Here is a 20,864-nt window from a genome sequence, read left to right on the forward strand (position 1 = left end):
GAGGAAGCAGCCTCCCCTGGTGTCTGTCCTCCTGCTGGCCTTCCCTCCAAGGCAACGGCTATCCTTGTCAGACAGGAAGTTATGTCAGCCGTATTGGCCTGCACAGCCCGGGTATTGGCCTGCACAGCCTGGGTGAGGGTAGTCACCTCCTGGGCCACACCTGTTGTGGCGTTCCTCAGGTCCCACAAACAGGTGATGACCCCCACGGAGTTGGTGGCCACGTCACCCAGTGACTCCCTCATTGCACCCAGGCTGCGCTCCACCTTGCTCATAGTTTTTTGTATTGCAGACAGACTGCGGGTCTGCCGGACATTGTCCCTCAACAGACTGACCGGCAGACGCACCAACCCCCCCCTGTTTTCAGGGGTCGGCATCCTACTTGCCCCTGAGGCTTGTGGCCTTGGAGGAGGAGTTGGAGTGAGCCATGGGTGCTGCTGCATGTTGGAGGAGGGTTGGAAGGGGCGACCCATGATGGTGGCCTGACTTCTGGGCGCCTGTGGGGTTCCCTCAGGGGATGATTCAAAGGTCATATCTTGGCCCATCATTATTTCCTGCCCAATCAGAATATTGTCATCTTCCTCCCCCTCATCCTCCTCCCACTCAACATCCAAATTAGGGGAGTTGTGGGCACTCCCCTCCCATGGCGAATCCTGCCCTTCTTGGGACTCTGCATGAGCCTGTCTTGGGGGTGGTGCAGCAGCCTGCCCTGATGGGCCTGCAACCTCCTGACCTGATGGGCCAGCAACCTCGTGACCTGATGGGGCTGCCACCTCCTGGGCTGATGGGGCTGCCACCTCCTGGGCTGATGGGGCTGCCACCTCCTGGGCTGATGGGGCTGCCACCTCCTGGGCTGATGGGGCTGCCACCTCCTGGCCATCTGGGGAGGACACAAAACAATCACAGGTTGTTGGATCCATACACTTGGCACATCTTCCCTTCCCCCACCCACACATGCTAATCACCAGATAGAAATTCCTAAAAATTACCTGTCCTCATAAGAGGATCATTGTCAAAGCCAGGCAGGCCCACCACCTGCTGTGGGTGGAAACACTGGGCCACTGCCCATTCCTCCTCACTCATCCTGACTGGGCAGGGTCCCCCTCCTCCAGTGCCCCTGGTATGGGCATGCAGCGTTGCCAGCTTGTTCCGGGACACGCTCCTCAAGTCATTTATTTTTTTTTGAACTCCAGCGATGGTCCTGGTCTCCCCCCTCCCCGCCGCATTGATCCGATCGGTGATCTTTTGAAGGATCTCCTTCCTCCTGGCCGGGGTGGTGGTGTGGCTCTCAGGGCCATGGAGAAATCGCCCAAATTTAATGACGCCCTGAGCAAGTATATGCTTCTCTGCCGGAGAAAAATTTAGCTTCCTGCGCTTGGGAGCCATGACAGACAACACCCAGCAACAGGGAACTCAGCCAACAAACAAACAACAATACACACACACACCAAAGAAAATACAAACAAGCCAAAATAAAAAATAGACAGACAGCTACTATTAATTCGAAAACAAACAGGCAAAAAAGGAAAACAAAAAATATAAACAAAACCCAAAAAAAACTATTAGGAAAAACAAACAGGCAAACAATCAAAACAAAAAACAAATTAGCAAAAACAAACACCAACTATACCCTCCAACTCCACAAACACTTTTCTCACAAAACAATCTTACCAACAAACACTGACAAACGTTCAAAGCAGAAGCAACTTGCTTTAGGAAGGGAACACAGGGAAATACTTTTGCAATTGAAGTGTGTTTGACTGGGGCTATTTAGACACAGGGCGATCTTCAAACTAAGTACGCTTGGCCTTTTACCTATCTCACTGATTGCGCTGACCAAAGTTCTGCACATGCGCATTGAGGTCCAGATTCGTGCGCGCATGCGCAGTACGGCCGGCACTTCATTTGCATGGGGTCACGGCTCATTACAATGAAGCACGCCCACTTCATTCCCACTTGCCATAACCACGCCTTAGGCATTGAAACTTAAGTTAAGGATGGCGCAGTTTTGTGCGCAAATGCACTGAGAATACGGTAGTTACGACACCAACTTAGGGCGCCGTAACTTAAATGACATAAGTTAGATAATCCTAAATTTACACATGGTTTTGAGAATTTGGCCCAGCCTTTTGAGAATCGTTTCCAAAGTTAGGCACAGGGATACGCAGGCTGAACAGCAGTTAAGTCTCTCAGGCCCTTAGTTTTTATAACACTTTAGTATCCCTGTTTAATGCAATATCTTAAACATTTTAAAAATCAATCCACTTTTAAATTTACTTTTTATTTTTAGAACTTTTTTTTATTTTAAGATTTTGTTGTTAAGCATTGTGGTTTATAATTAATTTAGTTTTTGCATATTAGAACAAGTCAACCATTAAATATGTATATGATTAAAAGATGAATGTGTAGAATAAAGTGACTTTTTAATAGTTTTTTTTACAACCCTAGATTCATAGGGACAGATTCACTAAAGAAATACGACGTCGTATCTCTGAGATACGATTGTCGTATCTATGCGGCTGATTCATAGAATCAGTTACGCATAGATAGCCCTAAGATCCGTCAGGTGTAATTGACTTACACCGTCGGATCTTAGGCTGCAATTCTAGGCCGGCCGCTAAGTGGCAATTCCATTGCGGTCGGCGTAGAATATGCAAATGACTAGTTGCAGTGATTCACGAACGTACGCTTTACACGTCGCTCTAAATTTACGTAGTTTCCGTCGAGATACGCCGCGTAAAACTAAGGCTGCCCTCTAGGTGGCCTAGCCAATGTTAAGTATGGTCGTCGTTCCCGCGTCAAAATTTGAAAATTCACGTCGTTTGCGTAAGTCGTCCGTGAATGGCGCTGGACGCCATTTACGTTAACGTTGAAACCAATGACGTCCTTGTGACGTCATTTAGCGCAATGCACGTCGGGTAATTTGACGGACGGAGCATGCGCAGTACGTTCGGCGCGAGAACGCGCCTAATTTAAATGGTGCCCGCCCCATTTGAATTAGGCGGACTTGCGCCGAGCGGATTTACGTTACACCGCCGCAAGTTTACAGGTAAGTGCTTTGTGAATCAGGCACTTACGCTGTAAACTTGCGGTGGTGTAACGTAAATGGGATACGTTACGCCGCCGCAGCGTAACATATTTGTCTGTGAATCTGGCCCATAGTTTATAATATAGTATATACAGTAGTTATACTGTGCAGTCTCTTTATGCTATAAATAGTGTTTGAGAAATAATTATAGAGCAGATTAGTTGGGCAACACTGATGATAAGGATTATGATATTTATTAAAATTGACTTTAAAAATATTCACTTTAAAGACCATTTAATTGTTGATTGGGATCTTGGAAGTTTACAGTATATGGTAAGGCTTAAAAAATTTAATTAGAGTGTAAAATATAATATTTATTGGCACCATAATGTCCATCTTTGTTTTATTTTGAAAATATTAATGTCCATCTTTGTTTTATAAATCGTATTTATAAAATATACAATATATATATATATATATATATATATATATATATATATATATATATATATATATATATATATATATATATATATAGTAATTTGTATTGTTTATGTGTACTTTGTATCTAACCGAATAGTGTTGTATAACTATGAATGGAAAGCGGGGTTGTGTTGTGCCTCTGCATCCTTTGTAAGCTCTATTGTTTTGTTTCTGCAGCTACTGAATGAAACCAGTCAGCCTGGAAGGATTCCTTTCTCACGAGACGCTTCTGTGGAAGTAGTATTATAGCCCCTTAGTTACAGGGCAGAGAAGATAACAGAATTCAGGGACAAGCCTTTTAGGCACATCACTTTATCTAATGCCCTTGTATTTAAAGCCATAGCTGATGAGAGCACCAGCTGAATGAATGATGCAAAGAGCTGTCCCTTTTCCAAACTTCTCTGGCACATATGTATGTGGAGGAGTGGCTTGTGGACTGCAGCTGTCCATGGCTTTACTGTCAGAGTGCATTAGCTCTAGCAGTTTGTTTGGGATGAGAGGCAGTCAGTCAGTGGTGATTAACTGAGCACAAAGTCAAAAGTAAGCATAGACAGAGATGCATCCCATTCTGCTTCTGCTGCCCTTGTTTGGATTCCTCCACTTGATACCTGGTGTAGGGGCAAACACTTCTCTATGCGGTCCATGCAACAGAGATGCCTGTAGGTCTATTACCTGTGCAGCACCTGAGCTGCTCACCAAAGATGACTGTGACTGCTGTGACCTCTGTCTCAGTATAGAAGGAGAGAATTGTGGTGGAAGAGATGAGACGAGAGCTCGCTGTGCTCCTGGGATGGTCTGTGTGAGCCATTCCAGTTTGGGAAGAGAGTCATCCTCTTATTCTGAAGGAACAGGATTCTGCCTTTGCGAAGAAGATGGTGCTGTATGTGGCTCTGATGGACGAACCCATTCCAGTGTCTGTGCCCTCCATCTGCAGAGCTGGAAGGCACAAAGCCAAGGCAAGGGTACCATCAACAAAGTCCATGATGGAGAGTGCACATTTGGTAAGTGTTTTATTTGTACAACTAGCTAATATAAAAAGTTTCCATAAACTTAATATCATTACATTTTTTTGAGCACAATATGTTTGGAGTTATCCTTTGTACATGGAAGTTTGTATTGTCTGCCATAATATACAAAAGTACTACATGGGAACTCTACTGTCATGTGTGTAAAATAAATTAAAATGGGGTTTATTTACTAAAACTGCAAAATCTGGTGAAGCTGTGCATGGTAGACAGTCCGCTTCTAACTTCAGCTTGTTCAATTAAACATTAATAAAAAAATAAAAAAAACTGGAAGCTGTGGCTGTGTATTAAAAAAAAGAAATATGTGATAAAAGCATTGCTTTCTTGACTCAGCCTCACATGTCAGGGACGTCTTTTGTACAGAAGTTGTAGACAGAATATATGCCTGACATTTCACCACGTGAGTGCTCATGGTACTGCCTTCATGATAGCCCCTAATTCTTTTATGTAATTGTTGTTTTAGTGCCTTCATGTGCTGTGTCAGCTACTTTGTCAAACAGGAACTTATAAACTTTGCACAGAATAATTATTCTACTGATCGCATGGCATCATTTCATCTTCGTGTTTATCCTTTGTGATTTGATCCCCTGTGCAGGACAAAACCAAGGTGTCATAAGCCTGTATCACAATTATTTTAATTGCACTCTACTATATTGTCTCTTCCAGCCCAGTCACTGTATATTCTAAAATCCAATCCTAAGCTTGATGGAATGTCAGATTGCCTAATGACCCCACTATTACATTTTTTAGGTTATCATTCACACCTTATATATTGAGTAGTCATTGTTTACTGCATATTGTCTGACTTTAATTACAATTCAGAAACGGAATAGTCTATTCTAAAAACAGGGATGCTGGAGTTTCTGTGCAGATTACTGTAGAAACTGAATGCAGTGCATGGCAAGCATTATGCCATATCATGCCAATATTTGGCCAACCAAATATTATCTTTGGTTGGCCAAAAATAATGCATTGTTTTCTAGCTATGCAATCAACTTGATATTCGCTAGAAGTAGTGTTATGCCTTGTACACACGATCGGAATTTCTGATGCAAAATGTCAGACGGAATTTTTTCATCGTATATTCCGACTGTGTGTGTGCCCCATTATGGTTTTTCCATCGGAAATTCCGACGGACTTAGACTTTCCGATGAAAAAAATTGCTATTGGAAATTCCATTAGTCTATATGGAACTCCGACGGAGAAAAAAAACATGCATCCTCAGAATCAAGTCAACGCATTTTCTCGGCTCATTGTAGTGTTGTACGTCACCGCATATTGGACGGTCGGAATTTGGTGTGACAGTGTGTATGCAAGACAGCTTGAATGGAATTCCGTCAGAAAAATCTGTCAGGGTTTATCCCGACGGAAATTTTGATCGTGTGTACGGGGCATAAGGTAATGTTTCTCTAGTATATTTAACTACAGTATGTAGCAATTTCATAAAAGCCAGTGTTTACCATGTTTCTCTTGATGAGGGTCACCTTATCACCATAGGTGTTCCCAGCCTATTGCATTAGGGTGTGCACCCCAAAGCTCAACCACACATGCGTGCAAGCATATGTGTGTATGTATTTATATGTACTTTATATAGATAGATATACTGTATGTATATATATACACACACACACATGTGTTAATAAATGTAAAAAAAGATTTTAAAATGTATTAAAACATGGACGGTGTCAGTAGGGCAGTGGATGGTGTCGGTAGTTTTTTATGTTTATTATTTTATTGTTGTATTCTTTTTTACAAATTAATTTTTTTATTATTTTTTTTAAAAGAAATTTAGGAGCCCCGTTATGGAGCTTTGGTGAAATATCAGCAGGGGGAATCAGTGCTGCATGGGGTGATTAGGGTGTGCCCGGGCACACCTGGCACACCCCCTGCACACACCTATGCTTATCACAAATACTACCTGATATGTGTACATATATTTTAAATTTCCATAGAACTGCATTCAAATACTTTTAAATAACTAAAAATATTCGCTAGTACCTACTTTACTTCTAAATTATTATTTTCCAAAACTCTACTCTGTTAGGATGAATTGCTTTAACCAGTCATGCCAGAATTACTATTTCTGAAGGTGCCAGAAGCACCCACTAGAGTACAATTACCACTGGTTGATAACCTGTGGTATGGAAAATACTATACTGTATGGCTCACAGAGAGCACAGAATTGGCTGCCAAAAATCACTTGATTGATTAATTCGCCTTTTTATACTGTGTGCTTGCCAAATGTCACATTGCATCAGTTTTTAAGATGAATCACATGGTATTTAGTACTGATTTTGAGAACAAGCAACCTGTATTCACTTGTAAGGTCAGCAAGTATATGGTTGGTCTTAGACTGCCTGATATTTACAGGTGACATTGAGCATAATGATAATCCATTGTTTTCACACTACAAGAGGGTTATACAATGTAACTCCAGGAAGCTTGAGATCATTACGTTACACCGCCGCAAGTTTACAACGTAAGTGCTTGATTCACAAAGCACTTTGCCTGTAAACTTGCGGCGGCGTAGCGTAAATCCGCCCGGCGCAAGCCCGCCTAATTCAAATGGGGCGGGGACCATTTAAATTAAGTGCGTTCCCGCACCGAACGTACTGCGCATGCTCCGTCCCTAAAATTACCCAACGTGCATTGCGCTACATGACGTCGCAAGGACGTCTTTGGTTTCGACGTTAACGTAAATGGCGTCCAGCGCCATTCACAGATGACTTACGCAAACGACGTGAAATTTCGAATTTCGACGCGAGAACGACGGCCATACTTAACATTAGCTAGGCCACCTAGAGGGCACCCTTAGTTTTACGCCGCGTATCTCTACGGAAACTACGTAAATTTAGAGCGACGGGCAAAGTGTACGTTCGTGAATCGGCGTAACTAGTCATTTGCATATTCTGCGCCGACCGCAATGGAATCGCCACCTAGCGGCCGGCCTAGAATTGCAGCCTAAGATCCGACAGTGTAAGTCAATTACACCTGTCGGATCTTTGTGAGATCTATGCGTAACCTGATTCTATGAATCAGGCGCATAGTTACGACGGGCGGATCTCAGAGATACGACAGCGTATCAGGAGATACGCCGTCGTATCTCTTTTGTGAATCTGGCCCAATGATCTTAAAGCGGTTATAAACCGCTAGTTGTTTTGTTTTTTAGGACCTGCAAGGTAAAGGCATAATGTGCTTAAATGCATTGCATACTATCACATTATGTGAAACTTACCTGAAAACAAAGCCCTCCAGTGATGCAATGTAATCACTGGAGGCAGCATCCATCTTCTCCCGGCCTTCCGTCCAGGTCCACGGCTCTGGCTCTGTGACAGGCCGGAGTTGTGATGGTGTCACTCCCGTGTATGTGCGGGGTAGCCATCATTCACGGTACGTGTATCTGAAGGAACGGCACGGGTAGCCGTTCCTTCAGAGCCCATGCACCGATGACGTGCTTGTTTTAGAGATACTTACAGTACCCATAGGAAAGCCTTATTATAGGCTTACCTATATGTAAAAATTATGCACAGGAGTTTACTTCCTCTTTAAATGAAAAAAAAAAAAAAAGACTAATCAAAAAAGTGTACTGTGGTGACTTCTGGAGTGTTTTAGCTTTGGCTTGACAGACTATGAAGATACTTTTCATTGAAGGCCAAATTATTAGATCACTGTGAGACAGTAATTCCTACAATAAGCGTATTAATGTGTGTTATCAAACTGCTGACACATTTGCAGTGTGTGGTCAGTGTTAGTTTTCTTGGGCGTCAATGGCAGAATAATTTTCTCATATTTGTTTGACCCGGGGAGAAAGCAGAACAGTTCTGTCACACATTATCAGCTCTTTTGTGCAAGAGACACTGTCCCTTAATTTGTAATACAATAAAATTCAGCTCATAAAGAACACAATACATTCCCCATTGGCATAAAGGAACTGCCTGCCCTACGGCAACAATTACAACACAATCAATCTTCACTACAATAGCAAGATACCTTTTACAATGCATCCATTGATGTTCTCTCATCTGTAAGTGTGTGCTAAGGATATATACTTCATTTTATGTTATCATACCAAATCCTCACTATTCTAAAGTAAGGTAAGTAATACGCTTTTTAAACATATTACTGATAATGAGGAAAAACAAAATTGCAGTTCTGTAGTTGTCAAACCCTGTTATGATCCACCATTTTTCTGTACACAATGAAATTATTTAGCTCTGTTTTTATCATACAGTATCATTTTGGAGAAGCAAACATTTTACAGCATATAGGATGATCTTGATACAAATTACACTGTACACATCGATAGCAACTGATGTCTAATCCTTCATTGTTCCGTGTTTATAAGCAAGCAAGCTTAGGTGGCACAGGATAAAAGAGAATCCTTCTACCATCCTTTTCTAGTGATTTATACATAAATATTCACCAACCTTAAAACTCATATCTCTGGCAAAGAGTAATGTCCTTTATCAAATATATTCAGTAATGTTTCAAAATACAATACAGGCTATTTGTCATTGTGCTGAGAAATAGTAGCATCAATCAAAAGCTAAAAAAGCGTTGATATATGCTAATTTGACGAGTGTACTAATTTTGAAAATATCCTCTGGGACGTGGTCAGAACACAGTGAACACAGGGTTATGTAACTTGCCATCTGCCAACTTATTAGTGCCCACAGACGCATAGGCCGTCTCGCCTGGCACTCCTGTTTGATTTATCTTTTATAAATAATCTTCAACAAGTACATCTTATACAGTTATTTTTTTGTGGCTAATCATAAACCTGAGTATTAATTTAAACGAAAATAAACAAATGGATGAGTGTAACTTATTGATCCTGCTATGGTGGTCTGTATATAATGCTCTTACCAATTGGCCTTTTTAGTGGCTGCAAGAGAAGTATACATCGTGCAATAGTGTTGAGTAAGAAAATACACATGGGTATAGTGTTGTTGAGTGAGGAAGTACTGTACATATTAGTAGAGTGGCACAACTCTTTTTTTCAGGACTTGAAATGCACATTAGAATAATACATTTACATATATACTGTATACCAGTGGCTGCTGGTCCTCCATTTTTTTGGGGGGGGCAAACAATCCATCCGCCACCACCCCCGGTTAGTCGGTCGCATCACCTGCACCCAACCCCCCCCCATAGTGCAGCATGTCCCTATTGCCCCCTGTATCTGATGTTTTGGCACCCTTCTGCTTTAAGGCCCCTACTTCCTTCTCCTTCTGTTTGTCTGCTTCTCGTGGCGTCCGCTGTGGAAGTGCCAGCGGCACCATGTTGGGAGTCCGGGGCCGCTCCCTCTTGGATTGGGTCATTGGCGTTGTATATCTGGGCAGGTGACCTGTTGGTAGATGTAGCGGGCTCCAAGGAGTGTGTAGAACAATCGGGGCACAGGAGAGGTGAGCCAGTGAGCAAGGGAGAGGATCAATGCACAGATCATCCCCAAGAGCTCAGAGAAGTCGGTCTTCTCACATGCCATGCTCAGCTCCGCCCCCTCTCAGCAGCAAGTACGATCGCTTCTCCTCCCGGCCAATCGGGTCTCAGGACTCGCTTCGTAATTGGCCAGGAGGAGAATCAGGAAGACAATAGTGAATATTAATTCGCTATTGTCACACAACTGGATGAACTCAGGCCTCGTACACACGACAGAGTTTCTCGGCAGAATTCACTGAGAAACTCGGTCAAAACCCGGATTCTGCCGAGAATCTCTGTCGTCTGTACAGTTTTGGCTCGATGGAGCCGCCGAGGAACTCGACGAGAAAATAGAGAACATGTTCTCTATTTTCTCGTTGTCCTCGTTCTTCTATGGGAGAAGCCGGCCCGCCGAGCTCCTCGGCGGCTTCATCCCAAAACTCGACGAGGAACTCGACGTGCCAAGCACGTCGAGTTCCTCTGTCGTGTGTACGGGGCCTCAGAGTGCAGTGCTCTGTGCCCCGAGCCCACCCTTTTTTGAAGCCAATTAGAGCCTCAGGCTTGTCGGGGACAGTAGGGAGGATGGAGGTAGTGGGGTGCAGAGGAGAGTAGTGGTTTGGATGAGGGGTAGTTGGTGGACTGAGGGGCAGTGGGGTGCACAGTTGGATTGTGAGGTGGGCTATGGGTAGTTGGGTGCAGAGTGTGTCAGTGGATTGCAGAGGGAGATAGGTGGGTGAACAGGGGGTTGTGGGGTAGACTGGGGAGAAGTGGAGTGCAAAAGGGGTTGTTGTGTGTAGTGGGGATAGTGGGGTGGATTGCCTTTGATTTACACTTGAATTGCCTCCAGGTGAAGTGAGAACTTTAAACTACTCTCCGGGCTGCCCGGCTGCCCTCTCCACACATACACCTCCACTTAGCCCCTCTAATTAATCACTGGCATAAAAGTAAAAACTTGCCCTTTACACTGCTAACTCCATGGTCATGTGACATTTAATTCCCCTCTTCTTGTGTGTGCAGGAGTAGGGTCCTTGTTCCAGCATTCAGGACACAAAGGCCCGGATTCACATACACATTCACATACACATACATCGGCGCATATTTATGCGGGCGTAGTGTAGGCAAGCACTGGATGCACTCGCTCCTAAAGATACGCTGGGTTTCCTCGGCGTAAGCCAGAGTAGGTGGAAGTGGGCATGAGCCATGCTAATGAGGCGTGACCCCATGCAAATGATGGGCCAAGCGCCATATAAGTACTTAAAATGAACGGCGCATGCGCCGTCCCGTGGACGCATCCCAGTGCGCATGCTCAGAATCACGTCGGAACTACTCCCTAAGATACGACGGATCACTGCCTACGACGTGAACGTAACCTACGCCTAGTCATATTCACGTACAACGTAAATGACAAAAGATACGACGGCTTGTGTTCCCTGGTCCATACCTTTGCATGAGTTGCGCCTCCTATATGGGGAATAACTTTACGCCGGACGTACGACCTACGCAAACTGCGTATATTATGCGCCGGGCGCAACTACGTTTGTGAATCGGCGTATCTCCCTCATTTGCATATGTGCATAGAAAATCAATAGGAGCGGCAAATGCGCCCGGCGTAAAAATGCGCCCACGATACGACAGCGTAGGCAAGATACGTCGGTCGTAGGAAGCCTATTTTCCGGCGTATCTCAGATTGTGTGCACTGCGCACAGATACGATGGCGCATAGTTACACTTACGCGGCGTATCTCGAGATACGTCGGCGTAAGTGCTTTGTGAATCCGGGCCAAACTCTCTTTTGCCTGAAGATGTACATATCAATTCCATTGTACTTTCTTTATTTCTCTTTTACAATAATTATAGGATAAAGTATATATTTTATACAGGGAAGCAAATTGCGATAACGGCCCAAATTTTTTACTGGAAAAAACTTTTGAAAATGTAAAAAAAAATTATTACAGTAGAAAAGTAAAGAAGCCCTGTATTACTCTTGGCTATTAGGAATATTTGTTATGTAATGGTGCCTATTGAGAAATTAAGTGCTATAGTGCTACTATGTGAATTGTAGTGGTTTCTCTAGCCTTCTTTACAGTTCTCAGTCTTTCCTACCCTTTTCCATTCCAGACAATATTTTCACCTCATTTATAGTCAGTAGTATAGTCAGAGCAAAATCAAAAAATATTTAGCACATTGCTGTAAAACATGTACCTTTCCCCACATTTTATCCATTTAAAATGCTGTGCAGAAAAATATTCATTGATCCTGACAGAAATTCAGTATGCCCCTAATTTCCTGATATTGTTTGTAAAGTGAAATTTCACTACTTTCACTAAGCTCTGGGGCAAATTCCCTTGCAAAATCTATCACCATGTGTGCAGAGAAAGGGCTTCTGGAAGGTTGCCTATATCAATAGGATTCCCCCAGCAGTATGCCTGCAATAATTTTACAAGCTTGGTGTGGGAGAGTGAGGCTTGGGGATACACTTAAAGCGGAGTTCCACCTAAAAATGGAACTTCCGCTTAACCCACTCCTCGCCCCCTTACATGCCACATTTGGCATGTCATTTTTTTGGGGGGGGGAGTGGGGGCTTCAGGAGAAGGAGACTTCCTGTCCCACTTCCTCCGAGGGTCTGGAAAGGCGATTAGCTTAATCGCCTTTTCACAGCCCCTCCCTGTAGGCGAGCGCCTGTCCAATCGAACGGCGCCGCTCGCGCATGCGCACTGCCGCTCGCACATGCGCAGTGGGTGCCCGGCCGTGAAGCCAGAAAGCTGTCACTGACGGGTGCCCACACTAAGAATGAAGGAGCCCCGGCCGGCGCGTCGCTGGAGCCGTGGAGCAGGTAAGTGTCTGTTTATTAGAAGCCAGCAGCTACACTTTTTGTAGCTGCTGACTTTTAATAAACTTAAAAAAAAGGTGGAAAACCCCTTTAAGTAATGCCTGGACATATCATTTAATAGGAACGCTTCTCTCCAAATTGAAAAAGAAAGCATTTTTTTCCCAAGGAATCTTATGGGCTCTCTGTAATTATTAATTTCATATACAGTACATGCAAATACTGTGAATTATCATCTACCACTAGCCATGCATTAAAAGGGTAACTCCACTTTTGTGGGGGAAAAAATTGCAAATAAAGAAAAAATAATATAGCGTATACATACAATTGCGACACAAACCATATTGCAAATGAATGATATTAAAAATGGCCTTTCCTTTTCAATCTGCAGTGCTATAATTTTTTTGTAAAATGCAATGCAATATGGCTACCTGGAGGTGTTCTGTACACAGAATGTCCCCCACAAAAAAAGAAACATAATTTCCTGCTTGTGTGATTGGCTTATACATTTTCCCAGAAGTCTGCACTAAAATACAAGTCAGATTTCAGGCATCCCAACAACAATAAATCTAAAGGGGAGCAGGCACAGCAGCTTTCCTCATTGGAGCCTTATGCCCAGCTAATTGAGAATTCTGAAATCACTCCCATTAGACTAACTTTCCACATGGACACAGACAAACACACAAGGTTGTCTTCAGAATAACAAAAGGTAGGAATCTGCAACAAAATTTGTTTAAATCCTTGCAATGTACATAGATCACCCAGAGGGGAATGTTTTTTTTTTAACAAAACTGGGGCTATTCTTTAGAGTGGACCTTCAGTAATTTTTTCATCTTTCCATCTATTAAATGTTTTGCCCTTGTTGTTTTAACTTTGAATAGTAAAATTTTTTTTTCCTGCCAGTAAATACCTTATACAGCCCACTTCCTGTTTCTTGTCTGGTAAAAAGCCTAGGCTTATGACATCGGGCACAGCTCTCTCTCTAACTCTCATGAGAGTTTGCCAGGACGGGAGGGCGTGGTGAGTCATAAGAGGGCCAATGAGAGCTGCAGAGCGGGAGGTGTGCCTCTATGTGTCTGTGTAAATCCACAAAGTGAACAGACAGAAGCTTCAGCTGCCCACAGTTAAAATGGATTCAGCCAGACATGGCGGAGGATGATTTCTGCAGCATATTTGGCAAGTACAGAATCACAGTATATATTAAATAATATGCAAAGTGGTTGGAGGGAAGCTTCAGAATGGCAAAGATGTTTTTATTAAACATTATGTGAGCAGACTGCAGTTCCTCTTTAAGTAGCATTTCCATGTGTGTGTTCCTCCTGTGAAGATACTAACAAACGATTAGCTGGAAATGTTTGACATGACTTTTAGAAACTTCCTGAGTCATTGTAAACAGCTGGTTTTAAAACAAAGTGAAATTACAGCTTGTAGTTTCCATTCAGAAGATAAACATATTGCACGTGTTTTTTTTCCCCCCACAGCATGTGTATACATTAATGCACGTATACAGAGATACATATGGTAGTTCTCTGTCAAGAGCTGTTATATTACATAAGAAACCTTGGTAACAGCAATAATGGACTTCACGAATAGAACAGAAGAGCAGTTTTGTAATTCATGCCAAGCTAGTTTAGAGCAATGTTGTGCCAAATTGCTAAAATATTGATTTTCCTTGAATGCTTGCTTCCCAGCTTTATTAGAAGGACTAGAGGTGTATATTTCCAAATTAAAGTGATTGTAAATGATCACCTTGTAAAACAACATATTCAGGTTAAAATAGAAATGGAAAGCAAAACATTTGTGTATAGATATAAAATAAAAACATTATAAATACTGTGATCACATTGTCTCTCTTCCCTCTGTTCTCAGCTGCATAAGAGCTGGGGGAGGAATAGCAGCACCACACTGATATTCCCACTGAAATGCTTTGCAGGGTGAGGGGGGTAATGACAAGTCTGGAGGAAAGCATATGGAGTTCCCAGCACAGCTAGAGAACTGACTACGGTGTTTTCTCCTGCTTAGTATGGTCAGTTTTGAATAGAAAAGCAGAAAGGACTGGAAGGAACAGCAGGAATTTCACACAAGGGAAGCAATACAAAGAGAACAGGATACTTTTTCATACAAGTACATGGTACAGCAGGCACATATCAGGAATATGAAGTGTTGGGGTAACAAATAGATAGATTCACAGTGGATTAACTTTAGGGCGGCCTAGCCTAGCCTGTTTAGGCTACACCGCCGTAAATTAGCTAGGCTAGTAATCTTCAATCTTCTTACCTGCTAATCTATGGCAGCGTAGCCTCAAACGAGCGGGCGTAAGGCCGCCTAATTCAAATGACTTGGAGGGGGGCGTGTTGTATGGAAATGAGGCTTGACCTCACGTTTTTTGACGTTTTTGTACACTGCGCATGCGCCGGGCGCCTACATTTCCCAGTGCGCATTACCTATTGATTTCGACGTGGACGTAAACGACGTAACTCCCGATTCCCGGACGACTTACGCAAACAACGTAAAAAATTCGAACCTCGCGGCGGGAACGGCGGCCATACTTTAACATTGTTATTCCACCTCATAGGTGGAATAAATTTAGGCCGCCTAAGGCCTTACGGAAACGACGTAATTCGACTGCGGCGGGCTGGCGTACGTTCGGGAATCGGCGTAAAAGCTCATTTACATAATCTACGCCGGCCGCAATGGAAGCGCCACCTAGCGGCCATCCGAAAAATTGCAAGCTAAGATAGAACGGCGCAAGTCGGCCTATCTTAGCTTTGTTTAAGCGTATCTCTATTTGAGCATATGCTTAAACATACGGCGGCGTAGATTCGGAGTTAGGTCGGCTTATCTACTGATAAGCCGGCCTAACTCTTTCTGAATCTACCTAAAACACTTTAAGATATTCAAAAATAAGCCTATACCTATGCTCACACATTGTCAAATATAGGTTTATATACATGCTTGAAAATAGATGTGAACTGGAATAATATAGCTAACCGATATTGGCAGCTTCCACTGCATCCACATTACCTCCCTGTGTTACCACAATACACCCAATCTATACATAGATAAGTAACTTACTTATTTTCCTAAAACTTATTTAATTTTTTACTACTTTAGTAAACACTGATTCCACAATAAAAGTTAAAACCAAAGTGCCAGGTGTATGAGAACAATAATATTAATTTAGAGACTTGGATAAGAAGGTGTAGGAAGTTTTGTTCACTAGTATAATATTATGGGAAAGGAGAGATATGGACATGCCTTTCTTGGTTGCTTTTTGTTTTTCGCTGTTTGGAGCGATAATATGTATATGACTATGTACTTCTTTCTTTTTTGTTATGACAATACCTCTTTGTGGCCTTGGATATAAAAAAATAAAAATAAATGATATGAAAAACAAAAAAACAAAGTGCCAGAAGCAGGATTAGTTCCATGTCTCTGGAGCATGTGCTATGTTGTTTAGGTTGGGCAATATTGTTCCATGGCAGATCAGCAGATAAAACGGAGACCTCAGTAAGATTATTCTTTTAACTGGGTCAACGGTTTCATTAGATTGGCTTTTGATCTAGAAAAAGTATATAGATGAGGACTGCTGACTGCATTTGCTACGTGCTTGCTCCAGGCCAGTGATCCAGGTTGTACGAAAGCCAGACAACTACATTTCTTAGAAGAGGGGCGACAATAGCAGCCAATGCATTTAAGTAAAGGTTAGCATACACCTGTTTTTCTTTCTTTTTTTCCAACAAAGGTTTTATTGAAATAAAGGAACAGTACATGGTAAGGACATACCATAAGTACATTGGTCTACATCTACAGTGACAGGTACATATTAGCGCATCATATACACCTTTTGTATGTGGAAACATCTCAAACAATTAGAGGTCTGCATTTTTAAGTGTAGCCATCAGGATGAGATAGAAAGGGTATGGATAAGTAAGTTAACAGCTATGGAAACGACCATAAAGCTTGAGCCTATTTTTTTTGATAAAGAAGAGAGGGAGAGAAATAATGATGCTGGCTAATTGGATGGTCAGGGGAGTATTCCATCTTATAAGTGTCTTCCCTTCATCTGACAAAGATTCTATGTGATACAATCAGGTTTTATGAGATGTTACTAAGGGTAAAGAGGGGGTCGGTGTCTTTCTGGGTATATGTATTGTGGTAAACCCTTAGAAAAGGTAGTGGATTAAAGGATAAAGGGGTAAAGGTCAAGGTAAGGAAAAAGGAAGGGATGGTAGGAGTAAACAGGGTGGGTAGGTAGGGAGGGTAATGAAGCCTCCTCCCTGGTCTCCACGATATACTGGGTTATATGCATACTATGGATAGGCATCTGTAGCAAACGTGGTATGTACTGAGAATAATTTGAGCGGTAGTATTTTTTTCTTTTGACGGAGGGCCTCCCAAACACAGCCCTTGGGTAGGGGTGGGAGGTCCGACGTTCATAAGTATTAGTAAGGGGAAGTTGTGTCATTAGATTTCGAGGTTCAATGAACACATTTAATTTGATGAGCTGTTAGGGTCCAGTTCCAGTAATACCAAATGTTCTTCACAATACAAGAATATGTGAATTCAGTTCAGAAGCTGCTTGAAAAATAGGTAAAGCAGGAACAAAAACATGCTGGTTTGGCAATAAAAAATTAGTAGCTACTAGTAGTTTTTTTCCCGTTCAACCCAAAAAAAACATGACCGCTCAGGAGGAGCCTCTGTACTAACTATCTAATTTTAGTACAGTGATCTCCCTTGCTGTGCTATTGTGTTCTGACGGGGGAGGTCTCCCGCCAGAAAAATAAGATCAGTGCTCTCAGCCATTGGCTGAGAGTGCTGATCGGGAGCCAATCGGCAGACCTTTTTCAGTCATGCCCCATTGACAAAAGCCAGCTGAATGGTCAGTTTCTGTCGAACTAACTGCAGTACACACGGGTCGAATGTCAGACAGTTTCTATTGAACCAGCCAATGCCACCGGACATTTGGCCCGTGTGTACTAGGCTTAGACAGGTATCTGCACCCCCTGAAAGGTGCCAAATGTGACACTGGAGGAGCCAATTAGCCTACTGTAAATACCTCTCTAGTTTTCAAGCTTCAGAAACTAAACCTTGCCATGCACTGTTTAACTACGGCTGGTTCCTGTTGAACTAGACCAAATTCGCTTTGGGGGTGGTCCTGTCAACCCCCTCCAATCTGGCATCCTTTATTATTATGTTTCTTGGCCATTCTCTGCACAGCGGACCCGACTTGTATATTTAATCGACAAGTGTCTCCCAATTTACAGGAAGCTGATCGCGGGTGTAATGCTTTACATGCTCCTAATGAAAAAATTGTAAATGCCCATATTTTTATCTGCAAAAAAGTGTGCATTTATATATAAAAAAATTGCTTTAATAAATCTCCCATTTTTTTTTAAAAAAACTATTTTTTTTCTCAGTTAAGGCCGATACGTATTTTTCGACGTATTTTTGTAAAAAAAAAAAAAAATCGCAATAAGCGACTGGTTTGCGCAAAAGTTATAGTGCCTACAAAATGGGGATAGATTTATGTTTTTTTTTGTTTTATTTTTTTTTACTAGTAATGGCGGCGATTTGCGATTTTTTTGTCAGGGCTGCGATATTGCGACGGACGTATCGGACACTTTTGACACAATTTTGGGACCATTCACATTTATACAGCGATCAGTGCTATAAAAATGCACTAATTACTGTATAAATGTGACTGGCAGTGAAGGGGTTAACACTAGGGGGTGAGGAAGGGGTTAAATATGTTTCCCTACATAGTGTTCTTACTGTGTGGGGGGAGGGGGGTGACTGGGGGAGGTGACCGATGCTGTGTCCCTATGTAAAGGGATACAGATCGGTCTCCTCTCTCCCTCACAGCACGTGGAGCTCTGTGTTTACACACAGAGCTCCACGTCCTGCTGTGTTACCGGCTGTGTTCCCGACGATCGCGAGTGTCTGGCGGACATCGCGGCCGCCAGGCACTCGCATCGGCTCCCGAGCGATGCGCCGGGCACGTTGTTTCCCCGCTGCGCGCCCCCAGCGGCGCGCACAGGGAACAACAACAGCAGGACGTCTATGGACGTCCACCCGGCACTTGAGAGCCGCGCTGTGGACGTCTTTCGACCATAGCGCGGATCTCAAGTGGTTAATAAAATGGTATCTGTCTTTCTGAAGTTAGAAACAAATGGGGGCATTGCCAAAAAGAATACTGTGATCTCCATGAGTGTTAATAAAAAACATGGAAGTGTTACATCAAAAACTTAACATGGAAAAAAAAAATATATCTAATGCCAGGTCAACCTTACACAGTTTGACCAAAAGCTATTTAGAGTCCTTTTTTAAAGCACTATTAAAATAAAAACATTATGGGTTGTCTGCTTCACGAGAAAAACAATTAGCTAACAAATATTTGGATGACTTTCCTCCATAACCACATATTCTCTGTCTGATTTGCCTTTCAGTGCTCTCTTTCAGGATTCAGCATACTAGACTTGATCATCTTATATAAACCTTAACCACTTACCCACTAGGCACTTAAACCCCCTTCCTCCCAGACCAATTTTCAGCTTTCGGTGCTCTCACATTTTGAATGACAATCATGCAACACTGTACCCATATGACGTCTTGGTCTTTTTTTTCTCCACACAAATAGAGCTTTCTTTTGGTGGTATTTAATCACCTTTGTTTTTGTTTTTGTTTTTTTATTCCACTATAAATGAAAAAAGACTAAAAATTCAGTAAAAAAAATGCATTTTTCATTGCTTCTGTTATAACATTTTGCAAATTAGTAATATTTCTTCATACATTTTGGCCAAAATATATACTGCTACATATCTTTGGTAAAAATAACATAATTTTGTGTATATTTTAAATTTTTTGTGAAAGTTATAGAGTCCACAAGCTATGGTGCCAATCATTGAAAATTGATCACACCTTATGTATTGATGGCCTATCTCATTTCTTGAGACCCTAAGACCCGGTTCACACTGGGGTGACACGACAGGCGGCTTAGCCGCCTGACGAGTCGCTTCCCATGGAGTGCAATGGGAGCGTTCTAATCGGAGCGACGCAAGTCGCTCCGACTTAGAAATTTACTCCCTGTACGACTTCGGGGGCGGCTCGGGGCGACTTGCATTGACTTCTACACAGAAGTCGTCTTGCAAATTGCCTCTGGAGTCGTCCTCAGGACGACTTGCAGAGCCGCCCCCGGAGTCGTGCCGCCTTAGTGTGAACCGATTCTTACAAGCCAGGAAAGTACAAATACCCCCCAATTGACCCCTTTTTGGAAAGTAGACATTCCAAAGTATTTAGTAGGAGACATCGTGAGTTTTTTGAAGTTGTAATTTTTTCCCCACAATTTTCCCAAAATCTATTAAGATTTTTTTTTTTTTACAGTTATTTTTCACACCCAGCATATTCATAGCACAAATTACACCCCAAAACACATACCACATGTATGAGACTTTTACACGGCATGGCCACATACAGAGGTCCAACATGCAGGGAGCACCATCAGGTGTTCTCTGGACATAAATTACACATATCATTTCTTGACTATCTCTTGCACTTTTGAAGGCCCTGGAGCACCAGGACAATGGAAATGCCCAAAAAATTACCACATTTTGGATAGCAAAAACCCCAACTTATATTCTATAAGGCATAATGAGTCTTTTGAACATCTATTTTTTTCCACAAGTATTTGGAAAATGTGGAAAGAAAATGAAAACACTTTTTTTTTACACAAAGTTGTCCATTTATACAATATTTCTAACACATAGCATGTACATAGCCAAAATTACATCCCAAAATATATTCTGCTACTCCTCCCGAGTATAACGATACCACGTGTGAGACTTTTACACAGTCTGGCCACATACAGAGGCCCAACATGCAGGGAGCACCATCAGGTGTTCTAGGGGAATACATTTCAAATCTAATTTGACTACCTATTACACTTTTGTAAGGCACTGATGGGCAATGTAGTGGGACTGATGGGCACTGTAGTGGCATGGATGAAGCACAGATGAGAATTGATGTGGCATGGATGAGCTGTGGATGGGGATTGATGAGCCGTGAATGGGGATGGCTGAGCCATGAAT

At 42.5% G+C, this 20,864-nt stretch overlaps 1 protein-coding gene across 1 annotated transcript in view; it reads left to right on the forward strand.

The window, feature by feature from the left end:
- Positions 1-3,913: 3,913 nt before the first annotated feature.
- IGFBPL1 (insulin like growth factor binding protein like 1) overlaps positions 3,914-20,864 on the forward strand; it is a 56,579-nt gene continuing 39,628 nt past the window's right edge. The window contains exon 1 of the mRNA XM_040361025.1: positions 3,914-4,509. Coding sequence (XP_040216959.1) covers positions 4,065-4,509 — 445 coding nt within the window. The 5' untranslated portion in view covers positions 3,914-4,064. The remainder of the gene's footprint in view (positions 4,510-20,864) is intronic.

The sequence above is a fragment of the Rana temporaria genome, chromosome 1, assembly GCF_905171775.1.
Source record: "Rana temporaria chromosome 1, aRanTem1.1, whole genome shotgun sequence".
NCBI classification, from domain to species: Eukaryota; Metazoa; Chordata; class Amphibia; order Anura; family Ranidae; genus Rana; species Rana temporaria.